Raw genomic sequence first — 27,949 nt, 5'->3', positions numbered from 1 at the left:
TCCTAAACTGGTCCGCTTCCTGTCCTTCAGGTTTTGACCATTCTAATCCAGTAGTAATCCCTATTAATGATTCCAAAACCAATTCCTTTTCTAAAGCTCCAAATAAGCCTTTATGTTTTCAGAGAGTCATTTTATATGTCTCTACCCCATTCCCTCAACTGTGCTGCTAGATTTCCATTTTACACTTTTACTTGCTGTTCAGTCTTCAGAAGTATTCCCATCTTTATTCTCTACTGATGACCTTGCTGTTTAATTTACTGAGTACATTGAAGCAATCAGAAGAGAGCTTCCACAGATTCCTAGCACTACATCTACCTAACTTTAAGTGTCTGCACTCACATAGTTTCTTACTACCTGTCACCATAGATCAACTTTTCAGGTCATTATTCTTCTCTTCATGTAGAAGGTTACATTCCTTTTGACCTAGTCAAGGACACTGTTCCTTTTTAAAAAAAAAATGTTTATTTATTTATTTTGAGAGAGAGAGAGAGCGCACATGCAAGTGGGAGAAGGAGAAAGAATCCCAAGAAGTCTTCACACTTTCAGTGTGGTGCCTGATGTGGGGCTCAAGCTCACGAACCATGAGATCATGACCTGAAATGAAATCCAGTCAGATGCTTAACCAACTGAGCCAACCTGACACCCCTCCAGTAATTTTCTCCTCTCTTGTAACATTCCCAGTACTATTGCAAACATGCTGTCTCATTTTAACAAACCTTATCTTGACCTTATCTCCCTTTCCAGCTACTGTTCAGTTTTTACTCTCTTTTGAAGCAAAACACCTCCCTGTAATTTGGGTTATATTTACTACTTCTAATTTCTCTCCTGAACTCACTCACAGCTGGGCTTCCATTCCACCATTCCATCAAAACTACTCTTATCAGTGTCACCAAAGATCTTCATGCTGATCAATCCCATGATCAGTTCTAAGGTCTCATCTTAATTGATTTATTAGTAACATTTGATACAGTTGATCATTCTCTCCAATTTGAAATGCTTCTCCCTCCTTCATCCCCAACATTGATTTAGTTTTCCTCCTGCTTCTTTAGCTACCTCTTTTTAATCTTCTTTGCTGATTCCTTTTCATGTCCTCAACCTTTAAATGGAGGAGAAGCCCAGGGATCAGTCCTTGGACATCTTCCCCTCTCTTCCCCTCTCTTTTCTACCTTCTTTGGTAATTACAACCAGTACTGTGCTTTTAAATCCCATTTGTGTGCTCACAATTCTTAAATTTACCTACAGTTTAGTTCTCATATCTGAACTCTAGACTCATATATAAAACTTCAAAATCAACATCTCACCTTGGATGGTCAATAGACATCTCAAAACTAATATATTTAAAGCTAAACTGCTGATATTCCCCTCCAAAACTGCTCTCCTTCCAGTGTCTTCCCCTTCTCAGTTGATGGTATATCCATCTGTCCAGTTACTCAGGCAAAAATCTTTGGAATTGTTTTTGAATATTTTTCTCACATTCAATTCATTATGTAACACATTAACTCTACCTTCAGTGTAAGGTACTTGCAATAGCTGACCATTTCTTACCACCTTCACTGGTCCCACACTAGTTGAAATCTCACCTGGGCTGCCATGAGAGTGGTAGGACTACTAGAACTACAACTCTTAATTGGTCTCTGTGCTTCACCATCACCCTCTACAGTATATTCTCAACACAGAAACAGTATCCATTTAAAACCTGAACAGTATCATGTCATTTGGCTTATCAAATCTCTATCATGGCTCCCCATTTCACTCAGTGTACAAAAGCCATTACACTTATAATAGTCTATAAGGCCCCATATGATCTGATTCCCACCATCTTTGACATCTTTCTATGCTACTCTCCCCATTTTCTTGCTCTTTTTCAGACATGCACCTGCCTTTTTTGTAACTGTAGCCCTAGGCAAAAATGATTCTTGGTAGTTTCTAAACTCTTCACTTTCTGTACCATGTTTACAATGTTGTAAAACTTGCTACAACATTTCCATTTTGTGGTTTGAATATTCTAATGTTTGATGAGAAAATTACCACTATCCTGTTTAAATGCATTATGTTTTTTTTTTTTTTAAGATTTGCTTGTGGATTCATAAGTGTGATTTAAAGAGAGGTACAACAGAGAGCCACATTTTCCCCAATGGGAATTTTTCTTTCCTTGGGAATTTCAGAAAAACAGATAAATATGATTTGATTAGAAGTAACCAAAAAATCAATACATATTTTTAAGGATTGTATCTCTTTGAGAGAAGTCTACTTGTACATTGAACATTATATTTTTTCTATGTTATCTTTAGTTTGACCATAATCAGTTTACACTGAAGAAGTTGTTTTGTGATTTATCATAGCTTTCATTTACTGTGTACTTACTGGCCAGGCATGTAACTAAACAGTTTACATGTATTATTTCAGTTGATCCTTATGAAAATGTCACAAAGCAGGCAACATAGTTTTACTCCATTTTCACAAAAAGAAATTGAAGCTTAGTGAGAGTCTAAACAGATTAGTTCTGTAACTTGCCTAAGCTAGTAAGTGGCTGAGTTGGAAATTAAATTTAAGTACATAAAAATGTAAAAAAAATGGCATTTTGTAGCATCTATCTTTAATAATGTTTCATTTAAGCTAAATATAAAATTAACATGTTTTCCTTGCACATATACTCAGTGGAAATAGAAGGCAAAACAGAAGTATATTGGTTGGTAGGTAAAACTAGTTTGGGATGGATTACTTCTTACTGATGATGGAAAGTTGCCTGTAATCTCTTTAAAATTTTTAAAAATTTTTTTTAATTCAATTTTTAGAGGAGAGAGAGAGAGAGTGACAGAGCATGAGTAGGGGAGGGCAGAGAGAGAGAAGGAAACACAATCCAAAGCAGGCTCCAGGCTCTGAGCTGTCAGCACAGTGCCCAACACAGGGCTTGAACCCACAAACGGCGGGATTATGACCTGAGCCAAAGTCAGACACAACTGACTGAGCCACCCAGGCGCCCCACCATAACGATTTTTTTTTTATATGTGCAGTGTGCCATGTTGCTGCATGCTAGAGATACAAAGATAAATGCAGTACCTCCATTGCCTCCATAGAGTTCAGAGTTTAGTCAGGGAGAGAGGAAAGTAAAAAAAAAAGAAAATGATTTCCATGGTAGTAGGATAGCTGGAAATAGGCTACTGTGAGCATTTAACCCAGTGCAGGGACTCAGGATACAGGAAAGACATGAATATACTATGAAGCCCAGTGTCACTTATGAATTTTCAGTCTTTCATTTTTGGCATTAAAGCATTCTCAAAGTTTTAACAATTTAGTTTATCAAGGTGCAATGCCTTCTATATGCCAGGTACTGTTCTAAGCTCTGAGGAAAAAGAGCAGAGAAGAAATCAAGGGCAACTCTTACCATCAAGAAGCTTATGTTCTGATAAGGGTGATATAGCAGGTCATAAGGTGTGATTGTGAAAAAGAAAAAGCAAAGACAGATTTCTGTCTTTGCAGAAATGGAGAAGTTTATTTGACAACTCTTCACTGAATGCCAGATACTTTGTTAGGTCCAGGGGAACATAAAGATGACAAATACACTATCTCTGCCTCTAGGATTTTATTTTGTATGGCTCAAAAGTTAAGAATAGTTTTCATATTTTTAAATGGTTGAAAAAAACCCAAAAGACTGTTTCATGGTACATGAAAATTATGTGAAATTCAGTGTACATAAAGTATTTTTGAATGCTGCCATAACCATTAGTTTATATATCATTGATGGCTCCTTTTGTGTCACAACTGCAGAGTTGAATAGTTGTGACAAAGACCCCGTGACCCACAAAACCTAAAATACTTACTGTCTAGTCCTTTATAGAAAAAGTTTGTCAACCTCTGCACTAGTGTAGTGTCTCTAAATGTTTTGACTTACTATCCTGTTAGAAAAAAAAAATGTATGTTTGAGCAAGTAACCTTAATCTATTTTATTTAAAAATTTTATACATACATACACGTGTGTATATGTGTGTGTGTGTGTGTGTGTGTGTGTGTGTAACAGGCATATAAAATACAGACAGAATAAAGAATGAGAAAAAACATGAAATGAACAAGATTTTTAAAGGTTATTTATTTATTTTGACAGAGAGAGAGAGCATGAGCAGAGGAGAGGGAAGAGAGGGTGAAAAGAATCCCAAGCAGGCTCCACACGCAGCATGGAGCCCAGTGCAGGGCTTGATCTAATGAACCGTGTGATCATGACCTGAGCTGCTATCAAGAGTCGGATGCCTAAGCAACTGAGCCACCCAGGCACCCTGAAATGAATAAGATTTTAAAATGATTTAAAATGAATTTATTTATTAATGGCACAAAAAGGCTTTGCTGTTATGATTAACTTTTTAGTGAGTACAATGTCAGTGTGTCATTAGTTTTTATGTCTTGTTTAAAGACCATGATAATTAGAAGGTTTAGTTCTAAGTTCATTTCATTTGAATATTTGGTTTAATGTCTATTATAGTTGAAACATAAATCTGACAGAGATATGTAGGTCCAAGTGGAACAAGAACATCATTAGCAACACTTATTAATCATAGTATTAACTTTTCTCAGTCCAATCCAGGAATCAAGCAAATGTTTTCTGCTGAACCATGGCTAGTAAATTTCCATTTTCCTTCATGATAGTCAGTTATTCTTGCAACTAATTGGAGTGTTGCATTTTTATATTTTTAAATACATGGGTCAAATGGGCTTTAAGAAATGGGCTTCAACTGATGTCATAAGGGACATGGACTCTGCATTTTTCCTTCCACATCCTTAATGTGGAGACCCTCACACCCATGTTTGTCTACTCATGTCTGCTGTTAGACATTGCTTCTGATGCCAGGAAGAAGGGGAAAGAGGTGAGTCATTAAAGGGTGAAGGAGACGGACAGGGAAGTTGGGTCTGCCAGTGTGTTTTTAATGAAGTTTATTTGAAAAGCAGTTACTTTCTTACTAATTGTTAAACTTTCGAGGGATTACTAGTATTTTTGTGAATGAAAAATGTCTAAATCATGCTAAATTTCAGCAGTTTTTAAATATTTTGTCTTGAGATAACCAGAAATATCTGTGAGGTACAGTGTTTTCATGCCCGCTTCCTATTTCATTTCAAGATATCATATTCTACACTATTTGAAATATCTTGCTTTTATTAAAAAGAACTACATTCTTGACTCTTTAGTACTTTGTGTACTTTGGTTTCAATTCCTTTTGCAATGGCTTAAATTTTACATGTGGGATAACCTTACTTAGGAATCTTTTCCACTTACAGTTTTTTCATAAAACATCTTTTTATTAAGTAAATCAGTTACATAGGTAATGTTTTTTTCTGTTAGATTGTTGCATTAGTGACTCAAAGAAAAGTAGTTTCTATATTTCATTATTGAAACAATCTAGCAAAATAATATAAGTTGAGTTGTTTTTTTAAACTGTATTTTCATTCAAGTCTGCAATAAAACTCCCACAGTTTATATATTTTATATATATGATTTATATATGTTTTATATAAATTTTTATATAAACATATATACTTGTATATAAATATATAATATATTTATATATGTAAATATATAATATACATAATATACATAATGTATATAAATATATATACTTGTATATATATAAAACATATATAAACATATTTGTTTATATATGTTTTATATATATGATTTATATATGTTTTATATATAAAACATATATACTTGTTTTAGTATATATGTTTTATATATAAAAGTATATACTTGTTTTAGTATATATTTTTTTAAATATGAAATTTATTGTCAAATTTGTTTCCATATAACATCCAATGCTCATCCCAACAGGTGCCCTCCTCAATACCCATCACCCACCCTCCCTCCCACCCCCCATCAACCCTCAGTTTATTCTCAGTTTTTAAGAGTCTCTTATGTTTCAGCTCCCTCCCTCTCTAACCTTTTTTTTTTCTTCCCCTCCCCCATGGTCTTCTGGTAAGTTTCTCAGGAGCCACATAAGAGTGAAACCATATGGTATCTGTCTTTCTCTGTATGGCTTATTTCACTTAGCATCACACTCTCCAGTTCCATCCATGTTGCTACAAAAGGCCATATTTCATTCTTTCGCATTGCCACGTGGTATTCCATTGTGTATATAAACCACAATTTCTTTCTACATTCATCAGTTGATGGACATATTTTAAGCAATGATTTCTACGGGTCTTCTGATGGTATTTGTTGACAAAGGAATGTGTTTTAGTTTAATGTCATGTTGTTTTGCATGTATTTCAGCTGCTTCTACCAAGAGTTTCCACAATATCACTGGACCTTTGTCTTTTGCTGTAATGAAATAAAAAGTTCAAAAGAGGCTTTTTTTTAAAGTTTATTTATTTGTTTGAGAGAGACAGGCACAGCGTGAGTGGTGGATGGGCAGATAGAGAGGGAGAAAGAGAATCCCAAGGAGGCTCCAAGCTGCAAGCACAGAGCCCCATGTGGGGCTCTAACTCACAAACTGTGAGATCACAGCCTGAGCTGAAACCAAGGGTTGGATGCTCAATTGACTGAGGCACCCAGACACCCCAAAAGAGGCTTCTAGTACATGTGCTGCGGAAGCGAGCACACAAAAAGAGGCTTCTAAACACGTGCCATTAAGTTTACAAAATTTCACTAAAGTGCTGGATTTTTTTAAAAAATAGTTTCCACGCCCAGTGTGGGGCTTGAACTCACAACCCTGAGATTAAGACCTGAGCAGAAATCAGGAGTCCAATGCTTAACCGACTGAGCCATCCAGGTGCCCTGAGTATCACGTGATTCTAATTGCTGAGAAAATTCAAAAAGTTTTCTTCATGTTCTGAATGCTTGGTTTGAGGTGGCTTTGTAGTATTATTAGCTAATATTTTAAGGTACAATATGCACATAAAATGGGAATCACCATTGATAATTGGTATACATCCATATTTCAAATAGCTACCTTAATAATTTTTAATATTGTGTGGTCAGCTATTAGCCTTACATTTTTATTATTTTAATCATATGATGTGATAGATGAAAGGCTCAGACTTGCAAGAAGGAGATGTAGCAGTCTTTTTCTTGTCTGCTTGTGCTTGAATTTTTGCTGTTATCCTGCTATCCTCAATCTTTTGTCTTTGCCGAAATCTTTGAATACAGATTTTTAATTTTATGTTATTTTTGATGACTGATTTAGTTAAAACTAGATAAAATACCCCATAAATGCATTAAACCAAGTACATGTAAGCTGCAGTGTGGTTTAGTACACTGACAGTAAACAGATTTGCATTGTGAATACCCCACTCTTTCCCTAAGATGCCTCATGTACCATTTGGCCTATGAATCCAGTGTTATCATGTTAGATATTAAAACTCATTTTCTTGTATTTTTTGTGCGTATTTGTGTATATACATGTTGAGCTCAGGAGTAAGGATTGTGGGAAAGTGAAAATAGCATTTCACTGTTTTCTAATATCTAAACATACATTCTGAATTTACCCTACTGATGGTAAAGAGGTATATGTAGGTATTCAAAGTTGCATCTCTCCAATAAGACCTGAAAGCAGAAATAGATGATTTGTACCATACTCAATAACATTCATTCAATGTCATGCTTTTTTTCCTGCCTTTGGCTTTATATTGTTTTCAGAGATAATGTATTTGACAATTTTTTTTCCTTTAAATTTGTTTTCCATCTGAGATTTATATGTTCTATGGCTGCAGTCTATATGGGTAAAGTTAACTGGATCTTTTGAAAACATTGAGGTAGTTATTTAATATCAGGTAGAATTGGCCAACTACTTAATAATGGAGCAAATTTTTGATAATTTTATTGGGTTTTTTAGAAAGAAATGTTCAATCCTTTCAAGTTCAGATGATAGAGGAATTATGGAATGTATCTTTAGAAAAGAATAAACTAAACAAATGCTGTAAGAACCCATTTATAACCTTAAAATAATCAAACATAACATAATCATTGTTCATGCTAGAGCATATTTTTAGGTACTAGGGTATCATTGGTTCATTCTCTTCAGGGATACAGTTCCCATCAAAATAGAAGATAAAGAATACTTGAATAATTACTATGGAGAAGTGAAAGAAGAGGGCAAGCATTTGATGGTGTAGTGAAGTTCAGATTTTAAAACAGCAAGTGGAAAATTCAGCCTTCAACTGGCATGAAGACATATTGCAGAACAGAAACAGTTTATAGAAAATTTATCGAAATTTATAGCAAATCTATAGAAGGAAGGAAAAAGATGTGAAAACATAAAAAGTTGGCGTTTACTTATCATAATGCAAAATAGAAATCAGTGGAAGAGTTAAGAAAAAAATAGTCTTGGAAGATAAGAAAGTTTTAAACATTATGTTGTTACTCATGTAAACATTTATGAGGGGAGAGAGGGAGAGTGAGAGGGGATGGGAGGAGAGTGAGAGAGAATGAATGAATAAATGAATGAACAAAAATGAATAGGGAGGTGGTTCAACTTTTAACCTTCTGATTTGACTTTATTGTCCTATGGCTACTCAGTAATAACTTTAAAAATATGTTTATTTTCTGAGGACATGAATTTACATACAGTGTTGAACATTGCATCATGGCATATATGGAAGGAGAAAAATTGGTTTATTGTTTACAAATATGGCTTTAAAAATATTGTAAGTGGTCAGTTATTTAGACTGCAAACAATGTTTTTTGAAACTACAAAATACTATATTCTCATGTATTATAGAAGTATTAACTAAATGTTAAACATACTGAAAGCTTGCTTTTGTGTTTTGAAGTACTGTAAGAACTAGTGTGTTTAGAAGAGTTTCACATTCAGTTATATTGTTTACAATTAATACTGAATTGTGATTATTGCTCTGTTTAATGATTGTATTATAAAGTTGGAGTTAATGATTTGGAAATATTAGCTGCCTAATTAGCAGTATGCTTCTTATTTCTATAAGAATAAAATGAGTCTTTATGGTCTTTTCTGTTCATGTGAATGGTACCTATTCTCAGTCAACTTATGCAGCAAATTTATAGGTATAAAAATTGCTGATGGCTGTAAAGCAAATTAAAATATTTAGAGAAAAGGTTCACACTGGTTCAACAAGTATTTATTAAATGCTTAGAGAATTCCAGGAACTATACTTTTTTCTGGGAGTCTAAAGATAAAAAAGGGTGTGCACCTGTGTGGCTCAGTTGGTTGAACATTTGACTCTTGGTTTTGGCTCAGGTCATGATCCCAGTGTTGTGGGATCAAGCCCCATGTTGGGCCCTGCAACGTGGAGCCTGCTTAAGATTCATTTTCTCTCTCTTCCTTTGTCTCCCTTCCTCCCTCAGTCCTTTTCCCTCCTCTCTATAAGAAAAAGGTAAAAAAGACCCAGATTCTGCCTTCAAGCTAGCTTAGAGTTTAGAAAAGATGGACTTATCAGATAGTTTCAGTTTAAGTGCTAGTAATACAGGAATTAATACGGAAGACTAGAATGCAGATAGTCATTTCTCAGTGAGGTGTTTCAGGGGGAAATCTGAAGATGAATCAAAAGGATAAGAGATAAGGATTTGGGTGGGATGGAGTGGGTTGAGAAGGGGTGAGGGTTAATAGAGGATTAATAGAGAGGGTGATGAAGATGGCAGCATTCTAGGCAGAGAGAACAGCATCATGAACAGAGTAATGGAAATGTATAATAGCATAGTATATGTAGGAAAATTACAGCCAATATTGTATTATTAAAATACAGGGGTAAGATGAAAACTGGTAAAAAATGAGACCAGAGAGGTGATGATAACACTAAAATCTAGCATTCTTTGAAGGGTAGTTAATATACAGCAAGCTTAGTGTTCATGACCATACTTTAACTTGACAGAACTCTTCTGAGGCATATAATCTCATATTCCCTTTATTGTCATGCCTACCTCCATGATTTTACTCTGATGGCATGATATTAGCACTATAGACCATTAAAAATTTAATGGAGGCACATTATAATGTAGAAACATCACTGGAAGGAGAGCCAACTCTACCTAGAGAGTGCTGAAGGTGGTACTGCCACATTCTTAGGCCTGGCTGTGAGGCGTACAGATACACTCAATCTTGTTAGCATTCCAGAGTTGATTCTACTTAGGGTATGCAGATTCATGCTAACCACATTTGTAGGGTACTGTAATTTAACCAGAATGTTTTGAGGCAGTAGAAACCTAGCCTAGCATTTGTGAACCGTGCTTAGGGGTTTTGATGGAAACATACTATGAGTCAGCAGAATGATGTGCTTGCCAATAAGGTCATAAAATCAGAGGCTGAATTAATAGAGGTAAAGTATTTCAAGATGATGGAGTTAGTAGTCCTTTCCTTCCTTGTATTTATCAAACTACAGAGTACTTGAGAAAAATAAATATGGATGGTAAGCCATGTCACATGAAGATAAGTTGAAGCAGGTAGGTAGGTATACCTTAGCTTTAAGGAGAGAATGATGCCTCCAAATAACATTTACATGGTTTTTGAATTTATTAACCTCTGTCCAGACTGACTACTGTCTCTCTTAATTCAGACTCTTATCACTAGTCTCATGAATTACTTCAGTAGCCTATGTTATAGAATATGAGAATCTTTTCTGACTAGTTATATATAACTATAAAATATATTAAATAGCTCTTGAATCAGGAGGGTTGTAGAGACAAGCTTCAGATAATATTACAGGAATAACATCCAGAACCACACAGCTGAAATAGAGAGTTCAGTGAAGGAGCTGTTGCCACCCTGGAACCACCTGGTCAAACTGTCATTATGAAAAACATGCAGCTGCTGCCCACACTTCCATAACCATATCACCTCTTATTTCCACCCATGCCAGCAAAATGGCACTTACTTGTGGCCTGCTTCCTTACATAGTTTACTTCTGAATCCACACATCCTAGAAATGCATTTCATTGGTGGAAACTAAGCCACATGTCTGTACTCTAGTTATAAGGGAATCTGGCAAATGTAGTTTTTATGGATTCTTTCTTGCTTAGGTGGGAATGACACTGGGAAGATGTATTAAAATTAAATGCTGTTGAGCAGCCAAATAGAACAGAAGACCACTGTGGTTTCCTAGCTAGTCTCCTTGGCTTCACTAATATTTTTCTCATCCTTTAAGACCCAAATCCTGGTAAAGACTTTTCTGATCTTTCCATCTATACTCTGTGTTCCAAAACTATCATATATGTGCCTCTTTGAAAATATGTGCCTCTGTTTACATATCTATTTTCCCTACTGGACCATGAATTATTTATTTTTATTTATTTAACAAATAGGCATTTATTAAGTATCAGACATTGTTTTAAGTGCTTCATAAATAACTCATTTAATTTGTGGATACAGCTGTCTTTCAATTTGCACTCCTGTAGCATAGTCCTTGGTGCATGGCACTTGTCCAGTAAATAATTGATTCAATATTTAGAAAGTAGAGAAGAAAGAATGATGACACAGTTCTGCCACTTTAACTTACTATTCTGTTTCATTGTACACGTTTTACATTTAGTCTTCCAAAAAAAAAGTTGGAAAAATTACACTTCCCTAATATGGGATGGGCTGCCTGTGAGGTAGTAGGTTCTCTGTTAGTTGAAGTCAACTCAGAGCATCTGTGGACTACATTAAAAGTGCTATCCAGCCTTTTTTCTGTGATTCTACTTTGACTCTACAATGCTAAATCTAGCCTGTGAGAGAGAGGAAAAAGATGTCTTCTGTCTTCAAGTAAGTCATTAAGAAGGAAAATATACAAATGAGAAATAAGGAGATAAGATAGGAAAGATAGGGGTAGAGTTAGTGATACAGGTGATTAGGAAGAAGAATCCTATGTACATATACATAAAATGTATTAAGTATTGACCTTGAACAAATCATAGGAGTCACTGCAATGCATGCAAATATAGATCAAGAGACTTTTGCTGTCAGTGAAGTTACCATTCTATACATAGATGCAGTTTGATTTCTTTTCATTGCTCCTTATATGAGTTTTAAAAACAATGTTAATATTGGGGTGCCTGGGTGTTTAAGTGTCTGACTCTTGGTTTCTGCTTGGGTCATGATCTTGTGGTTAGTGAGATTGAGCCCAGCATCGGGTTCTGTTCTGACAGCGTGGAGCCTGCTTGGGATTCTCTCTCCCTCTCTCTCTGCCCCCCCTGCTCACTAGTATGCCCTCTTGCTCTCAAAGAGATGAATAAATTAAAAAAATAATGTTGATATTTTTAGTGCCCATTACTTTCCTTGATTAAAAAATATTAATAGCCAGCATTAAGAAAATAAAGTGATAAATGTACTTATTTTTTAAAGTTGAAATATGACTCACATACCATAAAATCATTGTCTTAAAATACATAGCTCAGTGTATTTTTTAGTATATTCAAACTAAATTGTTGTGAAACCATCACAACAATTTTAGAACATTTTTATCACTCCAAAAAAAAAAAAAAAAACACACCATACCTATCAGCAGTCACACCCCAGTACTCTTATTCCCCCTCCTCTGCCCCTAACAACTACTAATCTGTTTTCTGTCTCTATAGATTTGCCAATTCTGAGCATTTAGTATAAATGGAAATCATACAATATGTTGTCTTTTGTGACTGGCTTTTTTCACTTAGCATTATGTGATTTCAAGGTTCCATCATGCTATAGCATTTATCAGTACTTCGTTCTTCTTTATGACTGGACATACCACTTTCATTATCCATTCATCACTTGATGGAAATTTGGATTGTTTCTACCCTTTAATCCCGCTGCTATGAACATTCATATACAAGTTCTTGTGTCGGCATACGTTTTTATTTCTTTTGGGTATGAGCTGGGTCATGAGGTAACTTTTTGCATAACTTTTTGAGGAACTGCTAGACTATTATCCAAAGTGGCTGCATCATTTCACATTCTTACCAGCAATGTGTGAGGGTTCCAGTTTATCCATATCCTTACCAGTGTTTGTTATTATTATCTTTCTGTATTCTAGCCATCCTAGTGGGAGTGAGGTGGTATCTCATTGTGGTATTGATTTGCATTTCTCTAATGAATAATGATGTTGAACATCATGTGCTTACTGGCCATTTGTATATCTTTTTGAGAGGGACATCTATTCAAATCCTTTGCTCACCTGTAGTTGGGTTGTCTTTTTATTGTTGATTTTTAGAGTTCTTTATATATTCTGGATACAGGTCCCTTATCAGACATATGATTTGGAAATATTTTCACCCATTCTGTAAGTTTCCTTTCATCTGTTTGAAGCATTGCCATTTCCAACTTGATTTTGTGACCCCTCAAAAGTGTCTTATTATGTTGCAAGGGTTAATATGAGTTTCAAAATGAAGAAAAGTAATTTGCATAGTGAAAATGTTATATGTGTATGTATCACAAAATAAAGGAAGATTCCCAGGCAAATTAAAGCTTATTGAACTTCACCCAAGCACCCCTGTCCTGGTGCTTTAATAAAACCACCTTATTACACCTAAAAAAAAGAACTTATTGAACTTCAAAACAATGTATTCTTGTAAATGAGTATTTTTTTCTCCAATGAGTGATTTTTGTCATCCAAACACAGCTGATTATATTTCTGATGTTTTTGTTTTTTTTTTTTTTTTTTTTTTTGCTTTCCAAATCCAGCAACTTCTTTTTTTTTTTTTTTTAATTTTTTTTTTTTAACATTTATTCATTTTTGAGACAGAGAGAGACAGAGCATGAGCAGGGGAGGAGCAGAGAGAGAGGGAGACACAGAATTTGAAACAGGCTCCAGGCTCTGAGCTGTCAGCACAGAGCCTGACGTGGGGCTCGAACTCACGGACCGTGAGATCATGACCTGAGCCGAAGTCGGACGCTTAACCGACCAAGCCACCCAGGCGCCCCCAAATCCAGCAACTTCTGAAGGATGTTTCTTCAGTGGCATATTATAGATCTATATTTCCTGTCAGCTTAAAAATCATATTTGCTCTTCTGGATAATAGTGATCCTAAGGGAGCATATGCCAAATAGTAAAGTGTTTATTTTTGCTATCCGTGTAAATTAATAGTTGTGCCACGGTTGTATGATGTATGCTATAAAACTGTCGATTTATTCTCTGGAATAGTTTAAAAATATTTATTATTTCTGCTCATGCGTTGAATAGGTAGAGATAAGAGCCATGAATATGTGGTAAATTTTATACAGTGTTATGGTATCTAGAGTGAAAAATAATAGTGAGAGATCCACCAAAGTGATCCTTCTTGTTAGCCACAGCATGACTATTTTAAAAGAGAATATTAATATTTATTAATCATTTTGCAACTTAAGCAGAAATGTGTTAATGTTTACAATAGATGTTCTTTATAACAGGAGGACATGAACCTTAATGAAGAACGGAAAGCTCCTTTACGAAACAAAGATTTTACCACCAAGCGTGAGATGGTTGTCCAGTATATTTCTGCTACTGCCAAATCTGTAAGTAGTGACACTTTCCTGGTGTTCCCGTAATGAGGTCAGCATTATCTGCTTAAAAAGAAACCAACCCCAGATCTTCCAAGTTCTTGCCTCAGTATACTCATATAGACTATTCAGAAAAACCTTATACATGTATTTTTACACATTTAGTATATGCCCCTGTTTCAAAATTTTTTATAATTTGAGAGACTTCCATTATTTAAAACAATGCAGACCAAGGATAGAAGGCTGTGAGTTAATCCAGTGACTTTTGGGGCAGTGGTTTTATGCACTTCCTAAAAATTGAGAGCAATTTGTAGGTGTTCCACTAAATATACTGTTGGTTATATGAAAATTTTGAGGGAGAAGACACAAACATAGCCTATTCACGAGTTTTAACTAAGTTTACATTAAAGCATCATGTCTGGTTTCTCCTTGCAGGAAATTTTGATCAATATTTTTAATAATGCTGTTTTAGGTTTTTTTCATTATTTTATGTGATGCTAATTATTTTATGTGATGCTATCTATATTAACTACCTCATTATTGTTATTGTACAGCTTAATTTAATATAAAAGAGGGTGCTTAATTGGAGCTTTAATCACATCTCTGAGTTTCAAAACTTGAAAGTAGAGTTATTTGAAAAGACTTGTTTTCTTCAGGAAAAACATTAGTGTTTTAATGGAATATGTGGCTTTGTTCCACTTTCTAAGGTGCTTCCGAAAATAGACTTCAGGTTTGATTTCTTTTTGTAAGAAAATAATGTATTTTTGAAATGGTGAAACGTATCTTTTACATTTCTATAAGTAAAAAGCTTTATACAACTAGAGGTCATAAAATCACTGTGTATATATGCACACACACCTATACCACATATTATACACAATGATTTTATGTATGTGGTATGTATATTATGTGGATATATATAAATAATACACACACATACATTTACACTTAAAAATACATATTTTGAGTTTAAGAAATTGACCAGTGAAGAAAATAGTTCCTCATTGGAAAGTATGTTGTAAAATTATTTGGCTATCCTGTTACTGCTATTTCAGTGCAGTAATTGCAGTGGCAATTACTGATGCATTTTGCTCTGAATTCTACAATTGTATTGATTCCATATTGTAGTTTAAGCAAGCTAAATCTGAATGCTGAACTATTTAAACATATCACATTGCAGCTCTACCAGAGCAGAGCAACAGCATGTTTTTTAATTTGCTTCTGGTATCCAAGGGCAGAAATGTTTCAAGTGATAAGTGAAATTTGCCATGAGCATTGTTTTCAATAGAATTAGGTGATGCATAGGGTTTTACTTTGAAATTCTGATGAATCTCTTCTCATTTTTGTACTCAAGTTATTGTTCACAGTAAAATGCTTTAGGAAATGCAGGGTGCACGTTTTGTGTTATATTTTTAAACACCTAAAGGCAAATACACTAGTAAATGTATGTAACTAAATCTGAGTGCAAGGTACAGATGATAATACATGAATAATCGTGTGTTTTTAATGATAAAATTTTGTTAGTGTCTCTGGATCATTTGTTGTTTTTATTTAAGTGGGACTGAATATAATGAAGATTATATGAAGCTCTTATTCCTTAACCTTTTGATTTTTACTCTATGTGGAACTTGCTTTCATTTATTCCCATATTGTTTCCTCTTTAACTGGCCAAAGACATGTACACTTTAGGTTATATACTAATTTTTCACATCAAAATGCTAAAATTTGGGTAAATGTTAGATAAGCTGTCTTGAATTGCTTTATTTGAAAGATGGAAATTGAATGTTTCTCAAAAGACACGAACATTCTTTTTAAGACATTAGCCTCAAAATCAGTACTATAACTATTTAGTATATGACCCTTATTTGTTTAATTGAACATACATATGAGCACCTGCCATGCATCTAGCACTTTCACTAGAGTTTCAAGGTTATACATTTCATCTCCTAATATTTTTTTGTGGGCCAAATATTATGATGAAAGAAAGCCTATTGATAAACCTGTTTTAAAGCTTTCTCACCTTGGGGAGATGTCAATTAGTACTGTGTTTTCTGTTGTTACAACAAATAATATCGCTCATGTAATTTTATTTTGAAGATGAGAAGGATACCATTCAGTGACAAACAATCCTCTTATCTTTTGACCTCTTCATGATCATGACCATAATATTTGCAGAAACTGTAGCCTAATGTATGGCTGTTTAACTTTGTGTAACTAAGGTTTCCATCTTGCTGTCTTTCACTAGGCTTTAGACATGCTCTGTATATCTTCTACTTTTTTTTTGCTTTTTCACTATATTGATACACTGATGAAAAACTTTTCTTCATTTAAAGTACATACATTATAACCACTTCCTTATGAAAATCCTTCATAAGTATTCAAAACTTAAATCTTGAAGTAAAAAGAAAGTTAAGAGCTAGTGTTCCTGATGGAGAATGTTTTATAGTCACATGTGGAACATGTGAGAATTGTAGTTAAATTTAAACATAAATTATATGTTTCCTTCTTTACCACCTGCATTAGTCATTTTGCATAGAGTTGAAAAACAAAATATGGGCTCAGTAAGAAATGTCCATCATTCTCCTGAGTTCCTGGGTAAGGACAGTAAAGCAAGATGAAACTAATATACAGGTATGTGCTCAAAACCCATTTCTAAAGCAAATGACAGTCTTTTGTTATGTTCTTAACTTTGCTAAAATAAGCATGGAGTAAAAATATATAGGAAATTAAAAGATAATGATGCAAACTACTGCTTAGTTTAGTTTTTTTCTTGTTTAACTTCCATAATAGAGAATATTAAATTATGTGAATGTTAAAGGAAAAAGTGGCTTGATTACCTGTCAGTGATGAATGGACTTTAAATAAGGGAGTGCAGAAGAACCTGTTCTCTGCACAGGCTGGACTTATTTGCTCATTATAGCAAGTGTGGTTATGGACCTGACCTATGGTAGTTGTCACATAGAGATAATTTGGCCACAAACAATCTGGAAGAATTTATATTTTTCAAAACACCAGCATATATTTTCAGAAACAGAAAACCAAGCTTTGTTAACATTGCAGACCTTGTCCTACCCATTCATAATACTGAAAGAGGCACAGTATAGCAGTGATTTATGGGATCTTGTATGTTCTATCTTAACAGCCTTTATTGACATTTATGAGGAAAATTTAGTCACTGAAATCCTAACATTAGTTTGCCATTGTCATTATTAGAATATTAAGAAACTAGTTTATTTATAACTTAAATTACAGTCTTTGAAATTGAGATTTTAAAATATGTAAAATCACATTTTTGAAGACACATGACCCCTTGAGAGGTATTACTGATTAAATAAAAATCTCAATAGGAAATGATTTAAAATAGTGATACCCAATACATCTATAGAATTTTTAGATTGACCCATGAAATAAGCAGTTGAAATTGCAGTATATCTGTGTGTATGTGTGTGTGTGTGTGTGTGTGTGTGTGTATACATGTATTACCATTTTGCTTTTGCCATTAGCAGATATTTTCTTTCTCAGGTGAAACGATTGAAGTCAAACTGACCACACCAGTTTCTTTTAGCTTTCCATGGCCGATCTAATCTGTTTGCTGTATGTGCTTTAGCTAAATGCAAGGATTTTGCAATCATAATGAATTATTAATAGGCTATATTCTGGTTATTTCACTGAGTATACACTTGCCTTAATTGTTAATACAGGCTTGTATTCTTGTTTTAGTCTCATGTCTGTGTTAAATAAACAAGGGACAGATAAAATCTGTCTTTTTGGTCGGAGGAAATAATTTAGGTCAATAGCATATCTTTCAATTCAGAAGACTGTTAATGGCACCAAAGAGGCTTTTATTCAACTAAATAATCAGTGCCTGTAAATATTCTGTTGCATGAATATTTAAGAAAGCTGCTTCTCTATTTGGAGATTCATGGATTCCTCTGAAATAATTTGCTCGGCTACTGTCATTATCTTTTTGTGTCTTGTAGTATCCTGTTCAATTTAGGGTTCTTATTGGGATTTCAATAATATTTTAGTTTTCTTTTTAAAGTACTAGTTGGAAAATAGAACACATATTGATAATAACTGCTATCAGATTAAAGGTTTTATTGTGGATTAATTAGTTCTTTTTTGGACATTGCTTTGGACATTGAAGTGTAGGACTCTGATAACAATGATTTGATTTATATTAGGGTTTTGGCATAAAATTATGTTCAGAGGTATGATTTCATTTCTTGGTTTCTTAAATACCATCCTGCCTCTCAGAAATTCTATCTCTTATCTATTAGGAAAGCTCAAAGTTTCTGTATTTTGAACTGTTTTATCCTTATGAATATATGCATGTTTAGATATAAACTGCTTCTATGTCATTATATTATATTAATTATATTATATTATTATATTACAAATGCTAGGATGGCCTAGAAAACTAGAATTATAAGCAGTCTCTTCTTTGTAATTTTCAAGTATACTATAAAACAATATTATAAACCTTAAAATCATAACAATATAAAATGCTCCAGTTTTCAACTTACAATTCATTTCTTAACTTAATGCATGGCTTTAAATGCAACATTTATATTCTAAAACACCTTGTTTCAACCTTAATATTATATCCATTATAACAAGGAAAAAAAAAGCATTATTTGGAAAAAAATTCAATTTTCTGTTGATATATTTTTTGAGTGACTGTGGGCTGGTAAAATATCTGATGCCTGGTTGCACTTAATTTTATGTTACTTGATATTTAGCTTATATATGCCAATTGCAGTACATTTTTAAAAACGTCTTCAAACAGTAGTAATTATTTAGGAATCCTTATTTCGAGACTTCACACATTTTTGAAATATGGTAGAAATTAATACTGGTATATTTGTTTTAGACTCTAGATCTGAAGTATTAAAGTGTACATAGGGTTAGCTATTTACTAATTTACTAAACACTTCTGTGAAAAGCTTCTGATTACTAATAACTGTTGCTGTTTGTTTTTTGTTTCTTTTACACCGTAACTACTCTCCGTTGACTACTGCATGCAGATAGTTGGAAGTAAAGTTACGGTGAGTACAAAAGATGTGTTTTACCCTTAGATATGAATTTGTGCTTTTGGGAATTGAGCAATTTTTGCTTATAGCATTCTATATGTTTGGTTCTTCTTTTGGAGTATATTTTACCAAAGTAATAAGATGATAAAGATCAGGTGATGAGAATTTAGCCATGGTAAGTATTTTTCCTGTGGTTTTGGAACATGTTTTAGAATTTGAATATGCCTTGTATACTTTGTCTTATAAGGTTTTACTTTTTTTTAGAGTTGTGCCTGTGTTTATGATTTTTATGATTCTGTTTTTATGAGTCTGTTGAAATTGGGTGTTTCACCTCAGTTCTCAGGAGAGCAGGATGCCATCTCAGGATGGTAGGTTGGTTTATGCTAGCAGGAATTCTTATTAAAGTATCTCACTTTGATTTGGTGTCAATGACCACATAGTGTAATGAAAACAACCTTTGATGTGCAGTCAAGAGGGCTAGGTCTTTGTCTCTGTTAGATGCTACTAATTGGATGTGTGACCTTGGGCAAGTCATGTAATGTTTTTGAGGTTCAGTTATTAAATGGCTAAATTGAAGTGATTGGCTTACATTATTTTTTAAGGTTCTTTCTATTGCTGTATTTTAGAGATTTTATATTCAGGGCATTGTATTTCATTTCCATAATTACATAATACATCAAAAATGATCTGTATTGTAATTGAGAGGTATTTGTAAATACCTTGTCTTAATGACTAAGCAGTCTGTATTTAGGGAACAGGGCAGGAGACATTATCTTTAACATTATTAGGTACCATGGTATTCAGAATAGTGAATGTATTTAATATTTGTTTGCTTTTAAAAATTGATTTAGTTTCTTTCTCTTTCTTTCTTTCTTTCTTTCTTTCTTTCTCTCCTTCCTTCCTTCCTTCCTTCCTTCCTTCCTTCCTTCCTTCCTTCCTTTCAAGACAGCAAGTGAACAGTAGAGGGAGAGAGAGGGAGGGAGAGAAAGAATCTTAAGCAGGCTCTATGCCCAGCATGGAGCCTGACATGGGCTCCATCTTGTGACCCCGAGATCATGACCTAAGCCTAAATCAAGAGTCAGATGCTTAACTGACTGAGCCACCCAAGGCGCCCCTAGTCTTTTTTTCGTTTCTTTTTTTTTAAAAAAAAATTAATGTTTATTTTTGAGGAGAGAGAGAGAGAGAGCACGAACAAGCATTAGTGGGGGAGGGGTAGAGAGAGAGGGAGACAGAATCTGAAGCAGCTCCAGGCTCTGAGCTATCAGCACAGAACCTGCCGCAGGGCCCCTCACGAACTGTGAAATCATGACTTGAGCTGAAGTCGGTCACTTCACCAACTGAGCCACCCAGCTGCCCCCTTTTTTTTTTTCTTTTTTAATTTATGTGCCATCCGGGGGGGGGGGGAAGCCATCAATCTTTTGGGGTAATTCCAAACATCAGCAAATCTTTCTTTAGTGTTTATCATGTGCCAAGAACTGTGTTAGGTTCATTGATGACTAGAAAATAAGGATAAGACCTTATAGTTTTAGTAATATATGTGGAAATAATCAATTCTTAAATTGTGCATACTGATTTTAAGTGTAGTAGGAATTCACAAGCAGAAGAGAGAAGTAGAGGTAAAATAATTGGAGAAAACTCCATGCAAATTTCTGGACTTAAGCTGGACTTTTAGGAATTGTTAGTTGTGATGGCTAGGATTTGATATGGGAGATGAGACAATGGAGAAACTCTCAGATTGTGTAAATAATATTCAGTGCAAAGGCCTAGAGAAAGAACCAAATTGTGTGGGCAGGAGACAGAGAAGAGGGAAGCAAGAAATTAAGTTGACTTTGTTCGAGCAAAGAATGTATATTTACATTGAAAAGATTGAAAAATCAAGTTGAAAGAAGATCTTGAAGTCCAGGTAGAAGATTTAGAAATTAGTTTGAATAAGAAAGTGACATGAGGAAAACAGGGTTTAAGAAAAATAAATTTGATAGTAGTAGATAGGCTGGATTAGGCCAGTGATTCTCAAACTTGAAAGCACATAAAAATATATATTTTGTCCCTCAGGGGTCTAGGATAGGGCCAAGAACTTGGCATCTTTATCAAGCACCATAGGAGATCCTGTTAAGGTAGGCTACAGAGCACACTTTGAAATACTGGATTAGGATAGAGAGATATTTGTTTCAAGGGCTACCTAGGAGACTTGTGTATGGATCAGTGAGGACCTTTATTAAACTGGAGGCTAGGCATAGGGGGATGGGGTTAAATATAGGGGGGTGGGGATATAAAGGAATCTTGAGTTTATTTTAATGTGGGCTGAAGCTAGCTTGGTCTCTGCATGGCCTTTGCCAGCACTAATGAAATATTACTGATTTCTCCATATCCAGTGGAGTTGAAGTTCTGTTGATTATTTCTCTTAGATAATTCTCAACTCTCTTCCCTGATTACTCACACTGTTGATCCTTTAGTTTAGATTCATTGTTAAATACACCTGTAATTGCCATAGCCTCCTAAATAGTCTCCTAGTCTTCGTTCTCTCACCCTGCCCATGCATGTTTTACAGTTACCACAGATCATGCTGATTCCCTTTAAACCTTTCAAATGGCTCCCAATTGCCCTTGCGATCTTATCCCTGTTCCTTTTTCTAATTTCATCTTCATCTCCATTTCTACATGTGCCTATCCTGCTGTTTAATAACTCTAAATCAAGCATATTCTATTTCTTTGAACTAGAATGGCCTTTTCTTCTTCACTGTGTCCAGAAATATCCTAAATATCCATCAAGATTAAGCTTCATGTCAATTAGGAGAATTTGTCCTAGATAACTGCTTCCTTTCCATAGCATCACTATATAGCTGAATTATAGTATTTAACTTATTTTATTATAATAAATCATTTACATGTCTTTCTTCCCCAATGAGAATAGCTCCTTTAATAAAAATACTAGGTCTAATGGGAAAGACAGGTAAACAGAATAAAGATAGGGCCTTATACGTACAATATAGTAAAGGCTGTAAAGTGGCAAGCTAATAGGCTGTATATAGTTCATGGAAAAGTTTTATCTTGTCCGAGAGTGTTTTGAAAGACACTGTAATGAGATAGATGTTATGATTGATCTGTAGTATAAACTGTTTCACACCCACTGTCTTATTTCTGGCTTGCTCCTCAGACTAGAATTTGCATATTCTGTAATAAATGGAGGAAACTATAGGAATCAGCTTCTAGAGGAAATGATGAGGGATTAGTTCTAGACTTTAGGTGGGAGGGGTGCCTTAAGGGGGAAGATTTTTCTTTTTCTTTTTCTTTTTTTTTTTTTTTTTTTTTGAGTAGGGAGAGGAGTGAAAAAGCAATCATTAAAATCATTCTGTTGGAAAGTCAGGTCCAAAAGGGCTTATTTGCTAGTATCTTATTGAGAACTTTTGCATCCATATTCATCAGGGATATTGGCCTGTAGTTCTCTTTTTTTGCTGGGTCTCTGTCTGGTTTAGGAATCAAAGTAATGCTGGCTTCATAGAATGAGTCTGGATGTTTTCTTTCCCTTTCAATTTTTGGGAAAAGCTTGAGAAGGATAGGTATTATCTCTGCCTTTAATGTCTGGTAGAATTCCTCAGGGAAGCCATCTGGTCCTGGACTCTTATTTGTAGGGATATTTTTGATAACTGATTCAATTTCTTCGCTGATTATCGGTCTGTTCAAGTTTTCTATTTCTTCCTGTTTGAGTTTTGGAAGTGTGCTTAGGAATTTGCCCATTTCTTCCAGGTTGTCCAGTTTGTGGGCATATAATTTTTTATACTATTCCCTGATAACTGCTTGCATTTCTGAGGGATTGGTTGTAACAATTCCATTTTCATTCATGATTTTATCTATTTGGGTCATCTCCTTTTCTTTTTGAGAAGCCTGGCTAGAAGTTTATCAATTTTGTTTACTTTTTCAAAAAACCAACTCTTGGTTTCATTGATCTGCTCTACAGTTTTTTTGAGATTCTATATTGTTTATCTCTGCTCAGATATTTATTATTTCTCTTCTTCTTCTGGGTTTTGGGTTTGTTTGCTGTTCTGCTTCTATTTCTTTTAGGTGTGCTGTTAGATTTTGTATTTGGGATTTTCTTGTTTCTTGAAATAGGCCTGGATTGCAATGTATTTTCCTCTCAGGACTGCCTTCGCTGCATCCCAAAGCATTTGGATTGTTGTATTTTCATTTTCATTTGTTTCCATATTTTTTAAAAAATTTCTTCTCTAGTTGTCTGGTTGACCCATTCATTCTTTACTAGGGTGTTCTTTAACCTCCATGCTTTTGGACAGTTTCCAGACTTTTTCCTGTGGTTGATTTCAAGTTTCATAGCGTTGTGGTCTGAAAGTGTGCATGGTATGATCTCAATTCTTTTGTATTTATTGAGGACAGTTTTGTGACCCAGTATGTGATCTATCTTGGAGAATGTTCCATGTGCACTCGAGAAGAAAGTATATTCTGTCGCTTTGGGATGCAGAGTTCTAAATATACCTGTCAAGTCCATATGATCCAATGTAATCATTCGGGGCCCTTGTTTCTTTATTGACCCTGTGTCTAGATGATCTATCCATTGTTGTAAGTGGAGTATTAAAGTCCCCTGCAATTACCACATTCTTATCAATAAGGATGTTTATGTTTGTGATTATTTTTTTTTATATGTGGGGGCTCCCGTATTCAGCACATAGATACTAGCAAATCAAATTCAAAAGCATATAAAAACAATTATTCACCATGATCATGTGGGATTCATTCCTGGGCTGCAAGGCTGGTTCAACATTCGCAAATCAATCAATGTGATACATCACATTAATAAAAGAAAATAACCATATGATCCTGTCATCGATGCAGAAAAAGCATTTGACAAAATTAAGCATCTTTCACAATAAAAACCCGCGAGAAAGGTGGGATAGAAGGAACACACTTAAACATCATCAAAGCCATTTATTAAAAGCCCACAGCTAATATCATCCTCAATGGTGAAAAACTGAGAGCTTTCCCCCTGAGATCAGGAACACAACAGGGATGTCCACTCTCACTGCTGTTGTTTAGCATTGTGTTGGAAGTGCTAGCATCAGCAATCAGACAACAAAAGGAAATCAAAGGCATTAAAATTGGCAAAGATGAAGTCAAGCTTTCACTTTTTGCAGATAACATGATACTATACCTGGAAAACCTGATAGACTCCACCAAAGTCTACTTGAACTGATACATGAATTCAGCAAAGTCGCCGGATACAAAATCAATGTACAGAAATCAGTTGCATTCTTATACACTAATAATGAAGTTCATGGAAAATGAAGCAACAGAAAGACAAATAAAGACACTGATCCCATTCACAATTGCACCAAGAATCACAAAATACCTAGGAATAAATCCAACCAAAGATGTAAAAAATCTCTAAGCTGAAAACTATAGAAAGCTTATGAAGGAAATTGAAGAAGATATAAAGAAATGGAAAAACATTCTGTGCTCACGGATTGGAAAAATAAATATTGTCAAAATGTCAACTACCCAAAGCTATCTACACATTTAATGTAATCCCAGTCAAAATTGCACCAGCATTCTTCTCGAAACTAGAACAAGCCATCCTAAAATTCATATGGAACCACAAAAGGCCCCGAATAGCCAAAGTAATTTTGAAGAAGAAGACCAAAGCGGGAGGCATCACAATCCCAGACTTTAGCCTCTTCTCCAAAGCTGTAATCATGAAGACAGCATGGTATTGGCACAAAAACAGACACATAGACCAATGGAATAGAATAGAAACCCCAGACCTAGACCCTCAAAAGTATGGCCAACTAATCTTTGACAAAGCAGGAAAGAATAGCCAATGGAAAAAAGACAGTCTCTTTATCAAATGGTGCTGGGAGAGCTGGACAGCAACATGCAGATGGATGAAACTAGAACACTTTCTTACCCCATTCACAAAAATAAACTCCAAATGGATAAAGGACCTGAATGTGAGACAGGAAACCATCCAAACCCTAGAGGAGAAGGCAGGAAAAAACCTCTCTGACCTCAGCTGCAGCAATTTCTTACTTGACACATCCCCAAAGGCAAGGTAATTAAAAGCAAAAATGAACTATTGGGACCTCATGAAGATAAAAAGCTTCTGCACTTCAAAGGAGACAGTCAACAAAACTAAAAGGCAACCAACGGAATGGGAAAAGACATTTGCAAATGACATATTGGATAGAGGTTTAGTATCCAAAATCTATAACGTACTCACCAAACTCCTCCACACCCGAAAAACAAATGAACTAGTGAAGTCATGGGCAGAAGACACGAATAGACACTTCTCTAAAGAAGACATCCAGATGGCCAACAGGCACATGAAAAGATGCTCAACATCGCTCCTCATCAGGGAAATACAAATCAAAACCATACTCAGATATCACCTCACGCCAGTCAGAGTGGCCAAAATGAACAAATCAGGAGACTATAGATGCTGGCGAGGATGTGGAGAAATGGGAACCCTCTTGCACTGTTGGTGGGAATGCAAATTGGTGCAGCCACTCTGGAAAGCAGTGTGGAGGTTCCTCAGAAAATTAAAAATAGACCTACCCTATAACCCAGCAATAGCACTGCTAGGAATTTACCCAAGGGATACAGGAGTACTGATGCATAGGGGCACTTGTACCCCAATGTTTATAGCAGCACTCTCAACAATAGCCAAATTATGGAAAGAGCCTAAATGTCCATCCATGGATGAATGGAGAAAGAAGTTGTGGTTTATATACACAATGGAATACCATGTGGCAATGAGAAAGAATGAAATATGGCCTTTTGTAGCAACGTGGATGGAACTGGAGAGTGTTATGGTACGTGAAATTAGTAATACAGAGAAAGACAGGGACCATATGTTTTCACTCTTATGTGGCTCCTGAGAAACTTACCAGAAGACCATGGGGGAGGGGAAGGAAAAAAAAAAGAGGTTAGAGAGGGAGGGAGCCAAAGCATAAGAGACTCTTAAAAACTGAGAACAAACTGAGGGTGGATGGGTGGTGGGAGGGAGGGAGGGTGGGTGATGGGTATTGAGGAGGGCACCTGTTGGGATGAGTACTGGGTGTTGTATGGAAACCAATTTGACAGTAGATTTCATATTAAAAAAATAAAATAAATTTGGAGTAAAAATGATGAGTTTAGTTATGTGTGTAATCACGGAGTAATTAGTAAAATCACATAAAAATAAGAAAAAAAAGTTATTAACACCCAAGAGCTTTTCTTTAGCACTTGTAGCATTAAGAGTAGAATTTTATAATTTGCTTCACTATTTCACATTCCTACCTTTACAATTTTAAATATACTTTGCACATTGCTGCTGAGCATATTTATCATTTGAATAACATTTACCTTTGGCTGTACATGTTTATCTTTTGAATAACATTTACCTGTTTATCAACTGAAGCCTCAATACATGTATTAGGTAATGAAGGCCATGTATACTTCAAGGTGACTAAATGTACCCAGATAGAAAAGAGCTAATCATTTTGGTGTCATGTAGTACTGCTTACCAGATAAGCCATTTAACATAAGTAAGATGTTACATTTGTGCCTTTTGCAGTGTTTCTAAATAATCTGAGTCAAAAGGACAACTCCATCATAGGTGGAGGTTAGCCACAAGGGTATCTGTTTGCTCTAATTGGAGCATGGGGAGCACAGGCACTAACTCAATGAATATTGTAGAACCTTTTTTGCAAAATAGAACCAAAGAAATTTGTTCTTCCATGTTGGTGAAAGAAGTCATACTGAATGTAAGTTCCTGTTAAAGTATCAACTTATGGTCAGGCTCCAAGTAATATATTCAAAATGCTATTGATGCATTCTTTCCTATCGGCCCCCTAGTAATCATAATATCCAGAAAATACCACTAACATGGCAGTATGTACATGTGGGCTGTTAATCTCCTATTGCATTATTAAATTGAAATTTTGTTTACTGACCCAATAGTATCTTAATGATTACTTCATGCAATGTTACACTTGTGTCAGGCCTTTTGTTTGAATATATCCTATGAGAAAAGATCAAATCTTACTCTGCGTTGTTTTTTTTTTTTTTTTTTAATAATTGTATAGTCCAGAAGGGGGAGACAAAACACTGATTATTGGAGTTTGAAGTAGCTGTTTCATGATAAAACTTGGCTTTCTTACACTGTTACTTGATTGTGTTTCCTTATGGGTTTAGAAATCTTAGTGAAGTTGCTATTACAAAACATTTAGTTTTATGGAGGTGACAACTTAGTAAAATATCTCAATTCAATCAGATAAAAATAATGCAATTATTTTTAACTAGTATATATAAATTAGAAAAACCCATTTGGTAATCAGATGAAAATAAGACCTGAGACTGTTTGATGATGGCATATTATAAGTGATCTTTTCAAAATAGCACAAGTACTATTAAAGTTCCAATTTCAGTCTTTTCTAATTTCACATTATGTGCAGTGAGTAGCTATCTTCCCATTTCCTTATGTTTTAACGCTGCAAGCCAGCTTGTGTGTTATACTCGTTTTGGAAAGGAGTATTTGTATATGTTTTGAAAA

General features: G+C 34.8%; 1 protein-coding gene across 1 annotated transcript in view; it reads left to right on the top strand.

Moving 5' to 3' along the window:
• The window catches only part of DIAPH2 (diaphanous related formin 2), a 1,007,297-nt gene that overhangs the window by 80,643 nt on the left and 898,705 nt on the right, over nucleotides 1-27,949 (top strand). Inside the window, exons 4-5 of the mRNA XM_081793317.1 lie at nucleotides 14,292-14,396; nucleotides 19,409-19,429. Coding sequence (XP_081649443.1) covers nucleotides 14,292-14,396; nucleotides 19,409-19,429 — 126 coding nt within the window. The remainder of the gene's footprint in view (nucleotides 1-14,291; nucleotides 14,397-19,408; nucleotides 19,430-27,949) is intronic.

This window comes from Panthera onca, chromosome X (assembly GCF_046562875.1).
Source record: "Panthera onca isolate mPanOnc1 chromosome X, mPanOnc1 haplotype 2, whole genome shotgun sequence".
NCBI lineage: Eukaryota > Metazoa > Chordata > Mammalia > Carnivora > Felidae > Panthera > Panthera onca.
This window is presented reverse-complemented; position numbering and strand designations above follow the sequence as displayed.